Genomic DNA, 18,165 nt, shown 5'->3' on the forward strand with positions numbered 1-18,165 from the left:
TCGTTTTTTTTTCAAGTCTAGCACTGGTGAAGGGAACAAGTGGTTCCCGAAATATCGGTTTTTGCAAGACCAGTAAATAACACTACCGAAAAGGAAAAAACCAATCTTAATTACTGCAAATTAAATGATGTAAGCTATTTGTTAAGGGTTAAATAGTAGTTGGTTCGAATCTGCACTTACTTCTCTGTTTACGTAAGATTGTGAATTGCTCTTTTCGCCTACTACAATAGTCTGGTACATTCCGGAGAGACGAACACGACATTTGCCCGACGTACTGTGGTGCATTACATTTTCCGTTCAAGCGTTAAACAAACAACTGTCAAAGGCCGAGTGCGAGTTTTTCTATTTCACGGACTAAGTGAATATCGTATTTCCATCGGGAGGCGGCGAACTACCTTGCGACGAGTGTGAGAGTCCTTCATTTACTACGTCGCGTTTAGTCGGCGCTAAGACGGAGTAACCGGAGAGTTTGACGTTTGCGACGAACTGGGAAAGACATCGCTCGACTTCTTGACGACATTTTCAACTTTGACGGCCAAGGTAAGCGCAGCGACCAGGAGAGATTCCTAAGCAGCTCTCGCCAGAAGTAGCTTCATAGTGTCTTCACCGGGTCCTACCACCTCCGATTATGGGGGAGCGCCGAGTTCAAGAATTTCGTGCCAACATAACCTTACAGTGCTGCCTGGCAGACGGAGTTTTTGGTTCATCTCATGGACTCTGCCTGAAGCTTCTGGGATGTGTAAGCCTTTGGTGGACTATGAACCAGAATTTCTATTACTCGCATGGAATGTACTGCTAGAATTCAAAACGGTGGTTTTCTGTAATTTAACTGGGACTCATTCGGAAGTTACCGTCTTTGTTCACTCGACTTTCGGTTGTCGGAGAATATAAAGAATTGATACGACAGAGTGACCGATGGCCCTATCTACTCCCCGAAGATTCGCCCAGATTATTTCTTAGATACCCTTTCGCCCGTTTCTTTTTTAATTTCTTGCAACCCTCTAAGGGTCAAGTTTTCAAAGTTTCTAATGATTCTCGGCCGCTTCCATTGCTCTTGCTATGATGTTTTGTTGGACGGCAAAGGTGCTCGCTAGCGCTTCCTGTTGTGCTCTGGAAGGTGCCGGGGTGATTGCATAAACAATGTTTCCATTCCGTTACAATTTCGTCCCAAATTACTCCGGGAGACGTGTTTCTCGTAATTTTTCTACCAAGCGTCCAATTCCATAAACAAATTTGAGCATCGTCAACACAAAAACTTTCATTTTGCTTTCTCATGTCTCATAACGAAACACTATTCCCATTTTCTATGCTTCGATACTCGTAACAAATCAAATTCTCGTCGCTGAAGGGTAGTTTATCTTGGAATTTCTACCTAATTGTCTGGATTTCTGAACGCTGTTCATCCTCGTGGATTGTAATTCGCAAATTAAATAATCACGATCGTTCCGTTTTCCTCTTTCTTGGTACGCTTCTAACAAATTATTAATGTTGATTTCGAAGAATAGTTCCTCAACGTGCACAACATTCTTTAGACGCAGCCCACCAAGCAGAAAGAAGAAGCCCGACATGTGACACGGTGGAAGGTCAAGACTGTAGGATAACTATTGGAGTTTTGGAGTGCTGCGTCGATACAATGTGTCGTTTTGCGCTAAAATGTAAGACTGGCCAATATCAGTTATGCTGACGATGCTGGCTCCTTCGATTCTGATCGAAAACGTCACAGTAGCAAGTGCATTGGTTGATCATGAAGAAACCAAATCTCAAATTTTCAGATAATCGAAGTTATTGCCTTTCTGTGAGACGAACTAGATTTCATTTTGGATTGTTCCCCTCTGGGGTCCATTCATAAATGGAAGTCTCGTCGAATGTCACTATTGTTATAAAAGAAAGTAAATCGAAAACGGAACCATTAAAGTACACGATTTCATCAACGGTCAATGTCAGCCCGCCAAGAATCCTTACTACCACATGCCCTACTTTCACTAACACAAAAGCTTTATCTTTTCCATGCCGTGGTATGTTCTTATCTAATTAGTTAAAAATATATATTGGGACGGGAAATACGAGAGCAAATGTGTTCATTTTTAGTACGTTATCTGGTTCTTTCAAGTTGTTTCCAACAGCTACCGCAAGGCACGTCTTCTTGACCTGGCCGCCTTCCGACAGGCTTCTGATTGCTAGATCCTGGTCCAGAATAAGGATCATCACAATTGAACAGTGCTATGCACTTGCGGAAACTGCTGATATTGTGGAGAAGATAGTTTTCTACGAAACACAGTCTTGACGACTGTAACGATAATGGTGAGAGGTATGCGGATGTCTGCAGCTTCCACTGCCTCGGCATTGGTGGCACATTTTTCGGGTACAGAGCATGCCATAAGGCCAGTTGGGTTCCAATCCACCCTCATCGTACGAGCATTTGGATTGACCATTTTGGAGTCTTCTGGACGTGCGTAATAAGAGAGGCGCCGGGATCGACCTCGAAAGGGTTCACTATCTGATGGTCTCTTACGTCCATTTGCGTGAGGCATCTGCCACTTCCCGCAGAGTTGGAGAGCTGCGACTCCCCAAGCTTATCATCGACCGCTTGTATGATCCAGTTGTCATCCGACAGGGGAGAGTTTTCTTGCTGATCGGACGGTAAATACAATGAGTAATCCGCCTGAGAATATCCCTGAGCATTGTGCTATCAAAAATTGCCTTTTTCGCGTGCTATGTGACGTCCCGAGAGGGAGCATAAGACTTGGCTGACTGCATAATCGTTGAAGGTGATCGATGAACGCAAAGGACAAAAAACTGTATTGATCGCTGCGAGTAATGGAGACTTGACGTGCTCGAACTCCGATACCGAGCGAAATCCCGGGAAGTTAAGCGTAGTGTGCGCCATGACAAAAGGGAATTTGCTATTGCGCTGGTCAGGGAAGCGGAAGATCCGCAGACTGCATTACTTCAGAAGTGTATACCGCATCAGGAAAGATGTGGTCGCAAACCTTTCGATGTTTCTATGAAAGACGTCCACTGTTCGTCCACGATGACGAGCAGCTGAAGAGGTGAAAAAACACGGTTTTTAAGCGTATCACATCCTGGGAAGCTCCATAACATGCGGATACGGACACACTACATACAAACAGACAAAAAATTATCTCGGTTATCAATGCACTCAAACGGAATACACCTGCGGAGTTCGACGGTCTTTTATTTATTGCTGTATCATATTTGCCCCTGCAGATTTACTCCTTCCTCTCGTACGGAAATCCTAGAAATTCAAGACTTTTCCCAGAAAGGGGAAGATGAGGGATGATCGTTAAAATTCCAAAGAAGAGCACTCGTTTTGAGTGTGACAATTGGAGGCGTAAAGATAAAAACTAAAATAATCCTGGAAAGCAATCGTTGGTGCAACAATCCATTTTGGATCAGGGCCTTGAAGTGTGTTAGAGCACTTCATTCAAGACCGTACAGTACACTACAAGATTACAGTACCCTGTAGGAGGCAATGTGATCAGTATTGCGCCCACCCGAGGTTAATATTTTGATTTATTATTCTGTTAAGGGAAAGTCGCACCGCGTCCTTAAAGAACTAGTGTGCCCCTTTTACTGGTTATAGTGTACCTATTGATCATAGTATCTCAAGCAAGTCTATAACCGTCAGGAACTTTAGTATGTTCCCTATTTCCAGATCTTTTAGCTTTGCATCTGGTATTAAGTGTTTTCCCGGATGCCTCGACCTACTTTGCACAAGTGCCGGACACTCTCCCAGGACGTGTATAGAGGTTTCGTCATCCTCCTCACAAAACCTGCAGGCAGTGTCTGTAGATATCCCTAGTTTCCCTAGGTGATAGTTCAGCCCACAATGACCGGTGAGAATTCCCACTATGATTCGGAGGTTCTTTTTGGTGAGGTTTAAGCAATCCTTTGTGCGCATGGGTTCGTATCCCCCAATAAGCGCCCTGGACCGCTCCATCTCTGGTAGGTCCACCCAGTATAGTTCCCTCAACCGTTCCTCTTCATTTCTTAGAGTCATAGTCATGAAACCGTTTCCGATTCCACAGAAGGGTTCTGGCCCGTGTAAAGGCGTCCCTGCTCCCTTTGTAACTAGTTTGTCTGCCGCCTCGTTGCCTTCCAACCCAGCATGGCCTGGACCCAAAGTATCCAGAGCTTGTTGGACGAGCCGAGTGTATTCAGTCTCTCAAGGCATTCCGATACCAGTTTAAAGTTCAGCTGGTTGGATCTAAGTGCCTTGATCGCTGCTTGGCTATCGGTGAGAATAGCTATGTTCTGCGCCCTGTAGTTCCTCTCCAGATTAAGGGAGGCGCATTTGCCTATGGCGTATATTTCCGCCTGGCATATGCTAGTGTACCTGCCCATTCGATCAAAGTACATTTTCCTTGGACCAATGACACCGTCACCCGCTTTCTCTGCTGTGAGGGATCCGTCAATGTACCAAGTAATCAGCCGTATGTCGCAGCCATGCTCTCCCAGTTTGCCTTGTAACTCCAACGTGTTTCAAACTTCTTATCGAAGTGAAACCTCGTTGTCATGTTATCCCTTGGTATCAGTAATTCGGGATACCGCCTAGAAAGAATATCAATCTTCCTTCGATTTAGGCAGCTTCCCGCCTCATACTACCTGCCATCCTGAATATTGCCCTCCTGGCCTGCATCTGTATGTGCAGATGGAGAGGGGTTAATCCCAGAAGGTCCTCCAGGGATGCCTTTGGGCATGTCCTCATTGCCAGCCTTTGGAGCTTATGTAATTCCCTGGTTTGTGTGCTGAGCTCGGTTCTTTCACTATACATCCAAAGTAGTATCTACAAGTCGTCAGCGCCCTCTTGGCTTTCCGAAATGTGTCTCTCAGAGTAATTTTTGATTTAGCGTAATTCCCAAATATTTGACCTTCGTTTCTCGTTTCACCTCCACATCATGTAATCTTATGGTTCTCAGGTGATCAAGCTTAAGCCTCCTAGTGAATGATACTATGGTGGTTTCAACTGCATCAGGCACTAGAAACCCTTAGTCCTGTTTGGATTCTATCACATAGGGTATCTTCATATTTGCCCCTACAGATTAAAACAATGTCGTCCGCGTAACCCTGGACTTGTATTCGAGTATTTGTTAACACATCCAGGAGTTCATCCACTACCATACTCCACATCAGCGGCGATAGTATCCTACCCTGTGAACGGCCTTGAGTGGTGTTCATGACAATAGAATTTGTACCTGTCGGTACTTCTATTTGCCTGCTTTCTAGCATTTTGCTCATCCAGATTGCCATGGTGTTTCCCACTCCCTTGCGGCTCAGGACATCTTGTATCTCTGTTTGCGATGTGTTGTCGAATGCTTCTTCGATATCCAAAAACGCGCACAGTGCAATTTCTTTTGTTTCTATGGCATCCCGTAGTACCTCTGTCAGTTGATACAGAGCAGTTTCAGTTGACCGTCCTGCACGGTAAGCATGTTGAGAGTGATGTAGGGGATTACGTTTCACCGTTTTGAGTACGAATGATGTTAGGCAAATTGGTCTGAAAGATTTAGGGTGAAAAAGATCCTTTTTACCCACTTTCGGAATAAAGATCACTTTTGCCCGTCTCCATGCGCTTGGTATGTATCCCAGTGTTATGCTCCCCCTTACTACCCTCAGAAAAGAGCCTAAGATAATTTCTAGCCCTCTCTGAATTAGTGCTGGGAAAATACCATCTACTCCGGGAGATTTCAGTGGTTTAAAAGTTCCCACTGTTCACCTTAGCCTAGCTTCTGAGCATACCTCTTTTGCTAGTTTCCAGTTCTCCTTTCTTCCCCGTTTATTCGTTGTTGAGGTGTCAGGCAGAATGTTGTCGCCTGCCACCGTGGGGTAGGTCCCCGGGAAATGAGTTCTGAGAAGCAGATGTACCCTGCCCTCCTCATTCTCGGTAAATGTCCCATCTTCTTTCTGCAAACAGACAGAGGATATTCCTCCGTCTTTGGCTACAGCCTTGTACAGCCTGGTTGCTTCTGTGATCTGTTCGATCCCTTCACAGAATTCCCTGAAGCTGTTCCGTTTCACTTCCCTGATTGCGTCGCTATATGCAGTCAGTGCATTTTTGTACCTTTGGCAGTCCCCGGTTTGTTTTGCCCCGTTGAAGAGTTTTCGTGTCTTCTCGTTCTGGCCAGGTTCCTGTTCCACCATGGTACATCCCTTGATGACTTATCTGGCTTAGCTGGACAGCTGGCCTCATATGCGTCAATGACTACTATGTTGAGGTTTTCCACCACTGTTTCTAGTTCCAGTTCGCTCCTAAGTTGGGCAATGTTGTTGCTCAAGTGCGTTGCGTAGGATTCCCAATCCGTTCTCCTGGGATTCCTTATTATTCTTTCTATTTCGGAGTTACCCTCAATGTCGAATCTGATTATGCTGTGATCAGGCATAGAGGGTTCATCCGACACCCTCCAATTCCTGATCATTCCGTTCATTAGAGTATTTCCTAGAGTTATGTCTAGTACCTCCTGCCTAGTGCTGGTCACAAATGAGACACAATGGGACTTGGATAGCCACAAGGTTCCCGGTTAAGAACTCTGAAAGACATATGTATTTTAAATTACATTTAAGAATTATGCAAGCTCTTGGTTTTTCACAAGAGGAGTCCTAAATTACTCGCATGCTTCCTCCTTGCAGACCGCGAATCTGCCCCCGGTACACCCAGGGCTCCTGAGCCAGCACTATTCCAATTACATTATTGTTTGGAGCTCTACTCCACTATCGGTGCAGTATCGCCCTCCTCCTCCGACATGGCGCTTTCCTGCGCATCGCTGTCCACCCTGAGTGCTAGGTCTAGGTCGTCCAGCTTCTGCTCTTCGCTGGGCAGCAGGTCTGCTTCCCTGGTTGATCCAGTCGTTTCCGCCTCCATGGTTTTCGAGACTTCTTCGGGCACCTCGGTATGTTTTTCATCCGGTGTCTCCTCCGAGGTATCTTTCCTCGGCTTTTCCCTGTGCACATGCACGGGTATGTTGCCAAATCGGTAGTTGATATGGCAACTCCGACGTTTGATTGCCTCCAGGGATCGGTCACCTACCACGATCGTGAGGAGTTTACCCTTGCCCTCCATGCTTCCGTTTCTTTTGTCGCGGCTTTTGGCAGAAAAACTGTTAAACATATTGTTGCACAAGTTGACAGTTCCACCCCTTCCTAGCCTGGCAATCTAGGAACTATGGTTCTAATCCATTCTGCGAGTGAATATTTGCTCGGGAAAAAATTTTTGGCAGTATGGCCAGTCGAATGCCCTTGACCGCACTAGCATAGCTAATGGCGGGTTTCCTGAGTCCTGCCTTCACTCCTGACCTGCCCGGGTTTTCTCCCCGATTGGGTTCAGGTTTATTTTTTTTGGGAGCATTTTCTTCATGTGTCCGGATAGCTGAGTGGTTAGATTTAGGCTGTCGTACGGAAGGTCGCGGCTCAAATCTCGCTGGCGGCAGTGGGATTTGTATCGTGATTTGACGTCGGATACCAGTCGACTCAGCTGTGAGAGGGGCGAGCGTAATGCTGACCACATTGCCTCCTACAGTGTTCTGTAGTGTACCGTTACGGTCTTGAATGAAGTGCTTTAACCCACTTCAAGGCCCTGATCCAATATGGATTGTTGTGCCAACGATTATTATTTCCTTCATGCGGGCTGCTCTCTGCTGCTTCCCGCTTTCTCGACTCCGGTACAGATGGCTTAGGTCTGTCCTGAGCCTTCTTAAGGGCCTCTTCTGGTTTCAGGACTTCCTTCAGATAGCGCAGGCACCATTTGATACCGGCGACACTGAGACCTGTCTCCTTCCTGACGTCTGTTATATTTATCTCAGACATATTTTTCCTAGTCCCTGCTCTTTGAGCAGTGCTGTTCGTTGGTTGTTGTCCACGTAGTATACCAATGTTAACCTTGGATCCACTGCTTGACGTCCCAACTTCTCCCTTCTTAGGTGTAATCACCTGGCTCTCATTAATTCAGAGATGTGCCTCCGCTTGATTAACCAGTTTTTGTGCAGTACGGGGTCCGCTTTGTTGGTTTTCGTTTTCTTTTCTTTTTTGTTTGTACTCATTTGATTGCCACGAGTATGGGGGTTAGGAGGTCCGCCGTGCCATAGTCCCCGGTAGCACAGTAAGGTCTAACTTACTCACTGAGTCGCCCAGGTATCAGTGAGGTTCCGTTCGAATACAGTCAGTTACCCCTGACTGCAAACTATCCAATGGGCATGGTTCACATAACACCCTGGATTGGGGGAGGTATTTTTCGACTCCCCAGTCTAGATCCGTAGGGTTTTGTTAATAGTAATGTCACCTCGTACAGGGTGTGGCTATCACTACCCACTAACGGTCTTGGTAGATGAGATGCTTGGCCCCTGAAAGGCCATGCACCGCCCCAGAGGAGAGACAGCTCATCTTCAGAGAGAGATAGGTTGGCCTCAGGGAGCTGTGTTCCTCGTCAGTCTATCCTGTAGGGCTCTGCTTGGCCCCCCCTGTCCGGAGGATGCGGCGGAGTTCAATGGACTATGACATCATCCCTCAAACACGACTTCGCTGACATTTGTTTGCTCTTTCGCCAGGTCATTAACCTAGGCCAAATGGCTTTAGATTTGTAAAGAAAGGAAACTATATCTATGTATATATCTACGAAGCGCGGTTTCTGCTAACGGGGGCAACGAATTGGGTATTGGCCGCCGCATCAACATCGCACGATCTGTAGTGGATAGGTCACACACTAAGGACATTGCTGGCTACGCTATGCAATGGAACCCAACATTGCAGACGAATGGGTCGATCTAAGAGCACTTGGCGCAGAACAGTAGAGGAGGAGTGCACACAGCTCAGGAAATCCTGGTTGAACTGAGTGCTTTTCAGTGAACCACAAACGCCACCACGCCACCAAGGGGTAACTGGCAACCATATATATCTAGTCTCTTTAACAATACAAACCCATTGACCTGGGGTTTAAGAATAGACTCAAAATAATCCCTGGTTGACGTAAAACGCAACTAAAAGGGGAATGCAGTTCAGTAGAACTTCCCTAGATTGTGATGCGGGATCTGAATGCCCGGGTGAGCTATGCTGGTCGGTCATCTGATGGGGAAATAATATTTTTGAACTGTCTCCTGAATGGGCTTACCAACACTGACACTCTCATTGGTCTGGAAAGATGTGACATGTGGTTAGCGACTGCTTCTTTGAATTGAAATTAAATGACGATGGTTAAAAGTTCGAAAAATATTTCTCGAAAAATCAAGGAATACTTAAGCTTAAGGGAGTATTTCTGTGTGACGCTTGATATTTCAACTTTTTTTAGAACTTTCTTTTTAGCAGTAAAAACTGTAATCTTTTCAATCTTGTTATTATTGGAGTCTTCAGTTATGATGTAAAATTTTTAATTGACGAATTTGATAATCGTTCGTATTTGTTTTTTGCGGTCAAAGTGGGTGGCTGGTGGGTAGCATATCTCCATTTGTAATAAGCTGAAGCCAGAAATTCAAACGTTTTCGTATTCTGTAGACATGCGTCTGTCGTCGGAATCACGATTATAATTTTATCTTATCAAACATTAAAATGGTGGAGTCGTAAAGGAAAATCATTAAAAGTTGCGTGTTTGAAAATCCAGAATAAAAAATAGAAATTATTTACGAAGATACGTAATAGTTTCCGGACCACAACTGCTGATGTGTAGAATAATCGGAAAAAATCGTCCCGATAGGGTAACATAACTTTAGTTGTATTTCAGTTGAAAAAATGTGGTTTCGACAAAAATTCGTTAACATTTTCATTTTGTATGCATATCTACACGCCGCGTGCTTTTCTATTTGGTGTAATTCGGCAAATATTTTGAATTTCAGTTTGGAATTTCTCCAGTATACTTGCAACATATTCTAGAAATATATATATAAAATAATAAACTCGATTTGTGGAAAGCTTCACCTAGGGAAATCCGCTTAATCGACAGAGAGAATGCGAAGACCAAGCCATCATCATTTTGGGCCAGTTTGCTGGATTTGTATTTCCACGTCATCTTCATGCTGCCGTGTCTTGAGAAAATGGAGAATTTCAATGGACCATAATATCATTGCTGAAACGTCTCGGCTGTGCTGATGAAGTTTGCTTGTTTTCGAAATAAACGGCGGTGGATGTGAAGAAGGAGACAAGCAGATTCGGACTGAAGACTAAAACTTTCAGCCACCCTTCTCTTCACCACTATACCGGCCTAATAAATGGGCATATTTGAGGATTTTTTCTAGTGGGACAATCAAATAAAAATTAGAGGTCCTTAATTCTTTTTCTTCTTCCGTTCACAAGCAAGGTCGGCTCTTGTTCGGTTGCGCCATTTTTCTCTGTCATTTGCCTTATCTGTGCAAGTGAATCCTCGTTAGCACGAATTACATGAAGACACCTCTTGACCATTTTTTTCATAATCGGTGCAACCCCATATCGATCGCGGATATGATCAACGCGTGTCACGCCACTAGTCCAACGCAACGTCTTCGTCTCCATTACCGGAACATGCCGTTCATTGTCTGTCTTTTATAGTCGGCCAACATCCAAAATCGTAGATCACAAAGAACTCTGGTTGTGGAACGCAGTTTAATCCAGGTTGCGCTAATGTGTGTGTGTGCATTGACCCGAGATATTTGAATCCCTTAGTTCTAGTCAAGTCACCGATAGTAATGGTACCTGTTTCATAGGGATCGGTCGTCAAAATTTCAGTTTTATTCAGATTCACTCTGAGGCCGTGCGGCATGAGGCGATCATTCCATATTTCTTCGGGATCATTTTTAATATGAGACGCCTGGAAAACACCATCTGCATAAAGCGGGTATAAGGCACTGGACGTTGGATGTCCCATGTGATAGTGTCCATAACAAAAACAAACAAAGGTAAAAGGACGCTTCCTCTCTCTACACGGATAAAGACACAAAGCGGTTTTGATACACGTGCCACACTTCGAACTTTAGTTTTCGGATCGTGGTAGAGCAATTAAAGCCAGCGCACGAGTTCTTCTGGTACTAGGTGTTGTCGTAGAACATACCAAATATGTTCTCCAGACATGCAATGTCTGAAATGCAATACAAGTGGGCGATAGTTCCCACGGTTTTTCTCCATGAATAACCACGCTTGATTCACGGTTATTTGAACCATTTCGCGAATAGAGTTGGGAAGAGTGTGGTCAAAAATGTTCATGGTATAGGGCAGCAACCGGGTCGGACGGTAATTTGAACATTCTGCTGAACTACCTTTCCTGTTCCATATTAGAAGTGGGCTTCTTTCTTGCCAGTCAGATGCTGTTCTACTTCCTGAATAATTTCTTTGAAGAATTTACTGAGAACAGTGCTGGGTCCCAGCTCTACGCTTTCCAGAGTTCAGTAGCGATGTCAGAAATTCCTGTTGCTTTCCCCAATTTCGGTTGGTAGCTAAGTATCGTTCTTGTCATTAATGCAACAGAAGTATTCGATATCCTGTGTGCGTGCGGTCGTTTCCGGTTTTTACAAGTCGATACAGATCTCTCTCGCCAACCCGAATATCGAGTTTATTGTAAAGATCTTTGTAATCGACCGCTCGGGTGACACCGATAGCTTTCTTTGCTTTACGATTGGCATTCATGCCAATTGGCCAGCGTTTTATTGTCGAGACATTTGCGGTAGAGGCGTTTCTTTTCGCGGACCTTTATTTCAACATCGTTATTCCAAAGGCAAGAATCTTGCATGATGAACCGCTTTGTTGATCGTGTCTTTAACTTAGTTCCACGATTCTTCCACATCCACGTAGTGGTTCGTAGTGAGATGGTGGTTTATGAATCATTTCTTCTCCCGAAATCGGCACCATTTGATGCGCGGCAGACTGATGCGTTCCTCACGCTGTTTTACCGATGGCTTGATTCGCAAGACAGCAATCAACGGCCGATGTTGAGGTGCGATTGTCTCAGTCAGTGACGGTGGTAAAATATCGGAGTCTTATCAGAATATAGTCGATTTTTACCGTTCCCACTGTAAAATGAAGGAAGATGAGATGGGTTCGTTTGATGAATAATGTATTCATAATTACAAGATCATGGGTGTCTGAAAAATTGACTATACGCTCGCCACACTCATTGCGCGCTCTAAAGCTCGCACCCCGCTCCAACCCATATTGTGGCTACCAAAAATAAAGAAGTTTATAGCTATTTTTACCCCGCGTTCTATGTCGCAGGTTTTGGCTCAATACCATTGGGTTCTTGTAGAGCGTAGATGTCCATGCTCTTGGGAGCGCCTCTGTCTTTTCAGTCAGGGTGCCAATATTTAGCGTGCAGACATGTATTTGATTTGCTTGGACTAACTTATCTACATCCTGACGCCGTCCATACGTCAAGAACTCTTATCCAGGATCGGGGCCCATCCTGCCGCGTCGACTGAGGTGAATGCCCTAGCATTTTCCGAGGCCTATGACTCAACGAGATCATTTTGTCTTTAACGACATTGGATGCAATTGCTTGTTCGTGGGACTTGTCGCGAAGAGAGAGCAGGTACGACTTAGTATAGTGGAATAACTCCAACTATACTTTATTTATCTCTTTCCCTGATCTCAGCACTTTATTTTTGTTTTACTGCGGATAGTAAAAAGTACATTGCCTCAAACCCTCCTCCTTTAGCTGGGCTTGGGACTAGCATACTATGTAAATAACATGGAGGAGTTTTTTGCGATGATACTGGTATCCGGTCTGGGCCAGCCTTAGTAAGGAACGCCAGCCACCCCGGTTTCGCGCCGAGGCCCACCAATTCGATATACCTAAATGCTGTCTGGCGTCCTGGCTTACGTCATCGTTCCATCTCAGGCAGGGTCTGCCTCGTCTTCTTTTTCTACCAATGATAGTGCCCTTATAAACTTTCCAGATTAGTTGACCCGCCCACCCTAATCTGTTGAGCCGGATTTTATCCACAAGGGGACGATCGTGGCTACGGAATCATCTGTCCTCATGTAGTGGGCTGAAAATTCTTCGGAGGATTCTTCTGTCGAACGTGGTCAAGAGTTCGCAATTTTTCTTGCTAAGAATTTCATGGTGATAGCTGTTATCGGTTTATGATTATCGAACCTAGGTAGGAGAAATGATGATGACGATACCGATACCAACAACGAACTGCCATTGCAAGTTGCCAATACTTTGTATCCCGATTTAAAGGCCTTGGCACACCTCACAAGCCTGGGTTCAAATTGAACTGTTTCGCCATCACTAAGTTCATTTCATACTCGGCTCTTTTTATCCTGTTACCCCAGCAAAACTAACGAATGGTTTATTTAACACATGGTCTGAAATGTCTCAAGAAAGGTGGGAAATTGCGAGGATAGCTTAGCAAATATTAAAGTATCTACGTTTCATGATATGCTTCCTTTTTAATCAACTAATATATATTGTAGTTGAGTTTCATTTTATATTCATTACCATGTTTGGGACCACTGTGTCAGCACTTCTGTTCCAAGTAATGCCCATGTTCCGATTGTGATTAATGGAGAAGTAGTGCAATAATTTTAGTGATAATTATAATTTTCACTTTGATGTTAAATTCTTTTCAACTACTATTTATTTATCGTTAAAATAATGCAAATATTTTTGATGTTTTCTAGGTTTTTGAAAATCAGGATGAGAGCTAAAGATCGACAATGAATTAGATCGTCGATCGACGACCCTTGTGGGAGCAAAAAAGGAAAGCTTTCAATGTTGGGCAATCCAGCGAATGACCCGCGACTTCGTAACAGTCTACATTAACAGCTTGCAGTAGGATCATCCTATGTCTCGAGCACTAAGCACCACAATGACTGTAGCTAATGGTGGTACCTTAGACAAGCCCTTCCAATGCAATGTGTGTGAAAGGCGTTTTAGGCAACTAAGCACATTGACAAATCATGTGAAAATCCACACGGGGGAAAAAACCGTACAAATGTCCCGTTTGTGACAAGGACTTTCGTCAATCCAGCACTTTGACGAATCACCTGAAAATACACACCGGAGAGAAACCTTTCAATTGCACGTATTGTGGCAAACAATTTCGTCAATTAAGCACGCTTACCAATCACCTGAAGATCCATACGGGCGAGAAGCCGTTCGAATGCATCATTTGTAAAAAACAGTTTCGCCAATCGAGCACGCTCAACAACCACATCAAAATCCATATGACGGACAAACTGTTCCTGTCGTGTACACCGGAGATCAAGGCGGAAGTGGAGGAAGCATGATCCGAGGGTGCAGAGAGTTGTAGTGATGCGTAAATCGATTTCTTGTTATTCCATCTCTGGTTTCGATTCAAGTTTTCGCGAGATCGGATAGCTTTCTGCAGGAACATAAACGACTGAACCGATGGCTATGTAATGTACGTAGCTTCATATTTAAAATAGAATCACCTCAGTTCTCTTAGTGGAAACAAAAATACATTTGCTACGATTTGTTTTATTTTTTATTTCACCTTATTCTTACGTTTTATTTTGATTCAATTGATTTCTTAGTTACGTCTGAAACTATGGGAACCGTAACTGATACAGAGATTAAATGTGACTTAGCGATTAAGTAAGAGTAAACATAAAAAGATTAAAAATATTGTAAGGAGAATGAAACACGTGAAATAAAATGATATTGTTAATAAATTTCGGTTGCTATTTCAATAAGTGATTGTGAAAGTCCTTGTCCTTTACGCTTATCAGAATAGGCTTCAATTACAACGTTTCGCAAATAATGTGATAATATTGCTTGCTCTTTCTTGGTGCCACATCTTCCTTACATATAGTTGCATAAAACACTGAATATACTTTTGTCCGCTTGTGTAATGATTGTGATTGATGGGGATGACCCACATGATTGGCGTCAACCATAAGCGCAAAGCTAACCCAAACTCTAGAAAAGTGGCAAAATCAACCGTTCAATTCCACTAGCGTCAAGTGCAGCTCGATTGAGGTATCAAGTTGACATACGCTTGCATCCTTTTGTGTTAGCCACGCTTGAGGCAGTGGGCAAAGCTCTTTAGATAATCGCAAAACTAAGCATCAATTGTGGGCGGTTCATGATAGTGTCTGCGTCAAAAAGACTTGCTGCGTTGATCAGGGGCAGTCTTCGCTTACGAGGAAACTAGGGAAAGTTAGGTTCAGCTAGTCAAATGGCCCCTCGATATCAATTACAACCATGCCAAACAAATGTAATTGCTAACAGTCTGGTCAAAATAGGCTTGGAGCAGTAGATTAAAAAGATCATATCTGCGGAACGAAAAATCAGTCGTTGAGTTTCTTCGACTCTAATTAAGTAATAAGGTTCCTCTCAGCAACGGAGTCGCTCCAAAGCGTTGGGGCTTCATCGGTTTTCCGGAGGGCTTGTCGGAATTAAATCACCCCCAGTGCCTCCATTAGAAACTAACAATTGGGAGAGGTAATTTAGGGTAATTTTAATATGTAGGAATCCCACACATTATTACAACCTGTGGCAACAGCGTCTTTCTAAGACTTTCATCTCTATCTATAAACAAGTCGGAAAACCGGAAACTCGCGCTTCGGGTATAAAGGTTTTGTGTTCATCTTATGTAAGAAACTTCAGCGCACACTTTTCTATCCGTGTATAGCTACAAATCAAACATATTCCTTCATATTTTTCCAAACTACAAGAAATACATACATATTACGGCCATAGATATTATCCTCACCCTAAACAAAGTGGCTATTTCCGATTACTGTACATATCTATGCACGTATATATCGTATCGATCGTACCCATATTTCCGATTTACTTCGTGCGTAAAAGCATACATATGCACATACATATATAGTACGTATATTAAATACGGCTTAATGTAAAAATGTATCTATCTGAATCAGACACTACCCGCAAACTTCATTAGCACGCATATACTATATACCTACATACACACATGTCTGTTTGGAGTAATTGATATTCATATACAAATGATTAAAAAACTAAAACAAAATAATTCTTTGCGATTCTATTCATATGAACTCGCTTCGTTGTGGTATTGACGAATTTATATGTAATGATGACGTCATACACGTTGTAGAATGCACGAAATTCACAAAAAATGGTAAAGTTTCATCCCCAATAACTTTGTTAATATAGTTGGATTTTCTTCAAGCTTGTGCATTATGTTATTCCCTACACCAACACCAAATTTTATATTTCTAGGATGAACTCAATTGGGGTTGCCCGGCAAAATTGTAAAATTTAGGAATATACTATTATTAACTTTATTTGTGCAGATATCGGAGCCGGATATATTTTGAGGCCTAGATTTCATAGAGATGCACCACTGTGATTTTTTTCAGATTTTTCGGTTGGATAGGTTCTGAGAACGAGACCTGTTATACTTTTTGATGGTCATATTTTGAGCCCTCACTCCCCTAAGTTTCACCCGGGATCAAATATGGGACCAGTTCCGAAAAGTACTAATTAAAAATTTTTCACCCTCCATTCACATGTATGGGGAGTCCCCCCCTTAAACTTGACACAGAATGGCGCCACTTACTGTATGTTAAGAGAACAATAGGTTACACGCTCTTACCAATTTTCGTGACAATCGGTCTAGCCGTTTCCGAATAAATCAGGTGTGACAGACAGACAGACAGACACCGACTCGATTCTAATAAGGTTTTGCTCACACAAAACCTTAAAAAGGCAGACAGAAAGAAAGCCGAACCTTAAAAAGAAGGGAGTATATCGATGTTGACGAACATGGAGTGTTGCGGTCGGGTACCCCGAGGCAGATCAAAGCGCTCATATCAATTAAAATCCTGTTGAAATTCTAGTACAATAAAATATACATATTTATTTCTAATTTGAATACATAGTTTCAATGCTTTCAGTAAAAATATCGGATTTCCTCGGTCATCCTTGTAAATTGTTTTTAACCGTTTGCACTTCGCTCCTTCTAATGTAAGGTACAATCACAGCTGCTGTGAAAGAGGAAAAAATGCATTTTTTATCATTCATCAAAAGCCCACAAATATAGAGAGTAATGGTTACTTAAAAAAATGTGAACCACTTTAATTTTAAACACTAGACCAAGGAAATTCGGGTAAAGTTATACAGAGCGGTGACACCCTGGCTATAAGTGAGTAGAAGGCATGAAGCACGATTTAATCAAAAATCGAATTGGTTTGTTAGACTTTAAATGAACTTACCTTATGCGACGGTGACGGTGCGCTGTTCCTGTCCAGATTTTGATTAAATTTGAAGGTGCTAATACCTAACTTTTTGTCAAGGTTTTGAGAATGACAAAACCTCATTAAAATCGCCCTCGAAATACTCGCACACCGATAACTCCCAACCGTGAATTGGGTTTCCTTCCCGCATTCGCACAACTTGGATGAATGAACGTTTCTCAACTGGTGTTGGAATTGACGCATTAACGAACGAGTCAAATTTAAAATTTTCCACAGTTTCGTCCGCTCTGTTGCCCTCGATGGTTCTAAGTGCTGGCCAAGACAATGAACGGCGTCTTGCGGTAATGGAGACAAAGATATCACGTTGGACCAATGACTTAACACGGCCATGATCTAATCCGAAATGAGAGCATCTGCAATCGCTACACCAATCATCGGCATGGTGTTTATGGTCATAAGACTCATCCTAAGGAGAATTCATTAGCTTAGATTGGTTTGAACATCGAAGTCAATGGAGAACGACCGAAAGGTTGACCGAAACAATGATTGCTTCATACACTAAATGATAATTTAAGATCCTTCCGACTCCACCCAGATCAGATCTATGACCGAAACAAGTGACGCAATCGATCGAGACGAGCCGGCTCCGCTATGACCGGGACAATCGCTAAAGGAGAAAAAGTTGTTTGTTTTATGTAACCAACCAAGTCATCATATATAAAATATAATGTCACCCTAAAACATTATATGTAAAAAATGTCAATTTCACATTGAATAGTTGGACCATTGAACACCCAAATGTCCCTACATAAAAAATCCACAAAATCCACCTAGTATTCCTGGTTATGAATATATTTTAAAATTTCGTGATGCGATTAAAAGGCTTCCGAATATAACGCACTCAATTTTTTTGGTTAAACAAAAAGTACCGAATTTCGCTTTATTTTACGACTGATTTTAATATTTTGGGTAGGTTTTCTTTGTGGAAAACATTTGGTAGAATGCGGTGCATAGTGTACGGTTGCAAAAATAGAAATGGGCAAAAAT

The 18,165-nt window shown here is 43.0% G+C and overlaps 1 protein-coding gene and 1 long non-coding RNA gene across 2 annotated transcripts; one reads left to right on the forward strand and one right to left on the reverse strand.

Annotated features, from left to right (window-relative positions):
* Nucleotides 1-278: 278 nt before the first annotated feature.
* LOC119649723 lies at nt 279-14,604 on the forward strand. Its single transcript, XR_005249178.1, has 2 exons — nt 279-540; nt 13,591-14,604. It is a non-coding gene; the product is annotated as an uncharacterized LOC119649723 (long non-coding RNA).
* Nucleotides 14,605-16,872: 2,268 nt separating this feature from the next.
* Nucleotides 16,873-17,917, reverse strand: LOC119649862. Its single transcript, XM_038052232.1, has 2 exons — nt 17,137-17,917; nt 16,873-16,908 (listed from the first exon to the last, which is right to left on the reverse strand). Exons 1-2 carry the CDS (start codon nt 17,506-17,508, stop codon nt 16,900-16,902), a joined length of 381 nt encoding a protein of 126 aa, XP_037908160.1. The 5' UTR covers nt 17,509-17,917; the 3' UTR covers nt 16,873-16,899.
* Nucleotides 17,918-18,165: the final 248 nt, after the last annotated feature.

Source organism: Hermetia illucens, chromosome 2 (genome assembly GCF_905115235.1).
Source record: "Hermetia illucens chromosome 2, iHerIll2.2.curated.20191125, whole genome shotgun sequence".
Taxonomy (NCBI): Eukaryota; Metazoa; Arthropoda; class Insecta; order Diptera; family Stratiomyidae; genus Hermetia; species Hermetia illucens.

Bases quoted from the DNA above. Each gene is read 5' to 3' on its own strand.
- LOC119649862 (XM_038052232.1), bottom strand. From the start codon at position 17,508: ATGGCCGTGTTAAGTCATTGGTCCAACGTGATATCTTTGTCTCCATTA.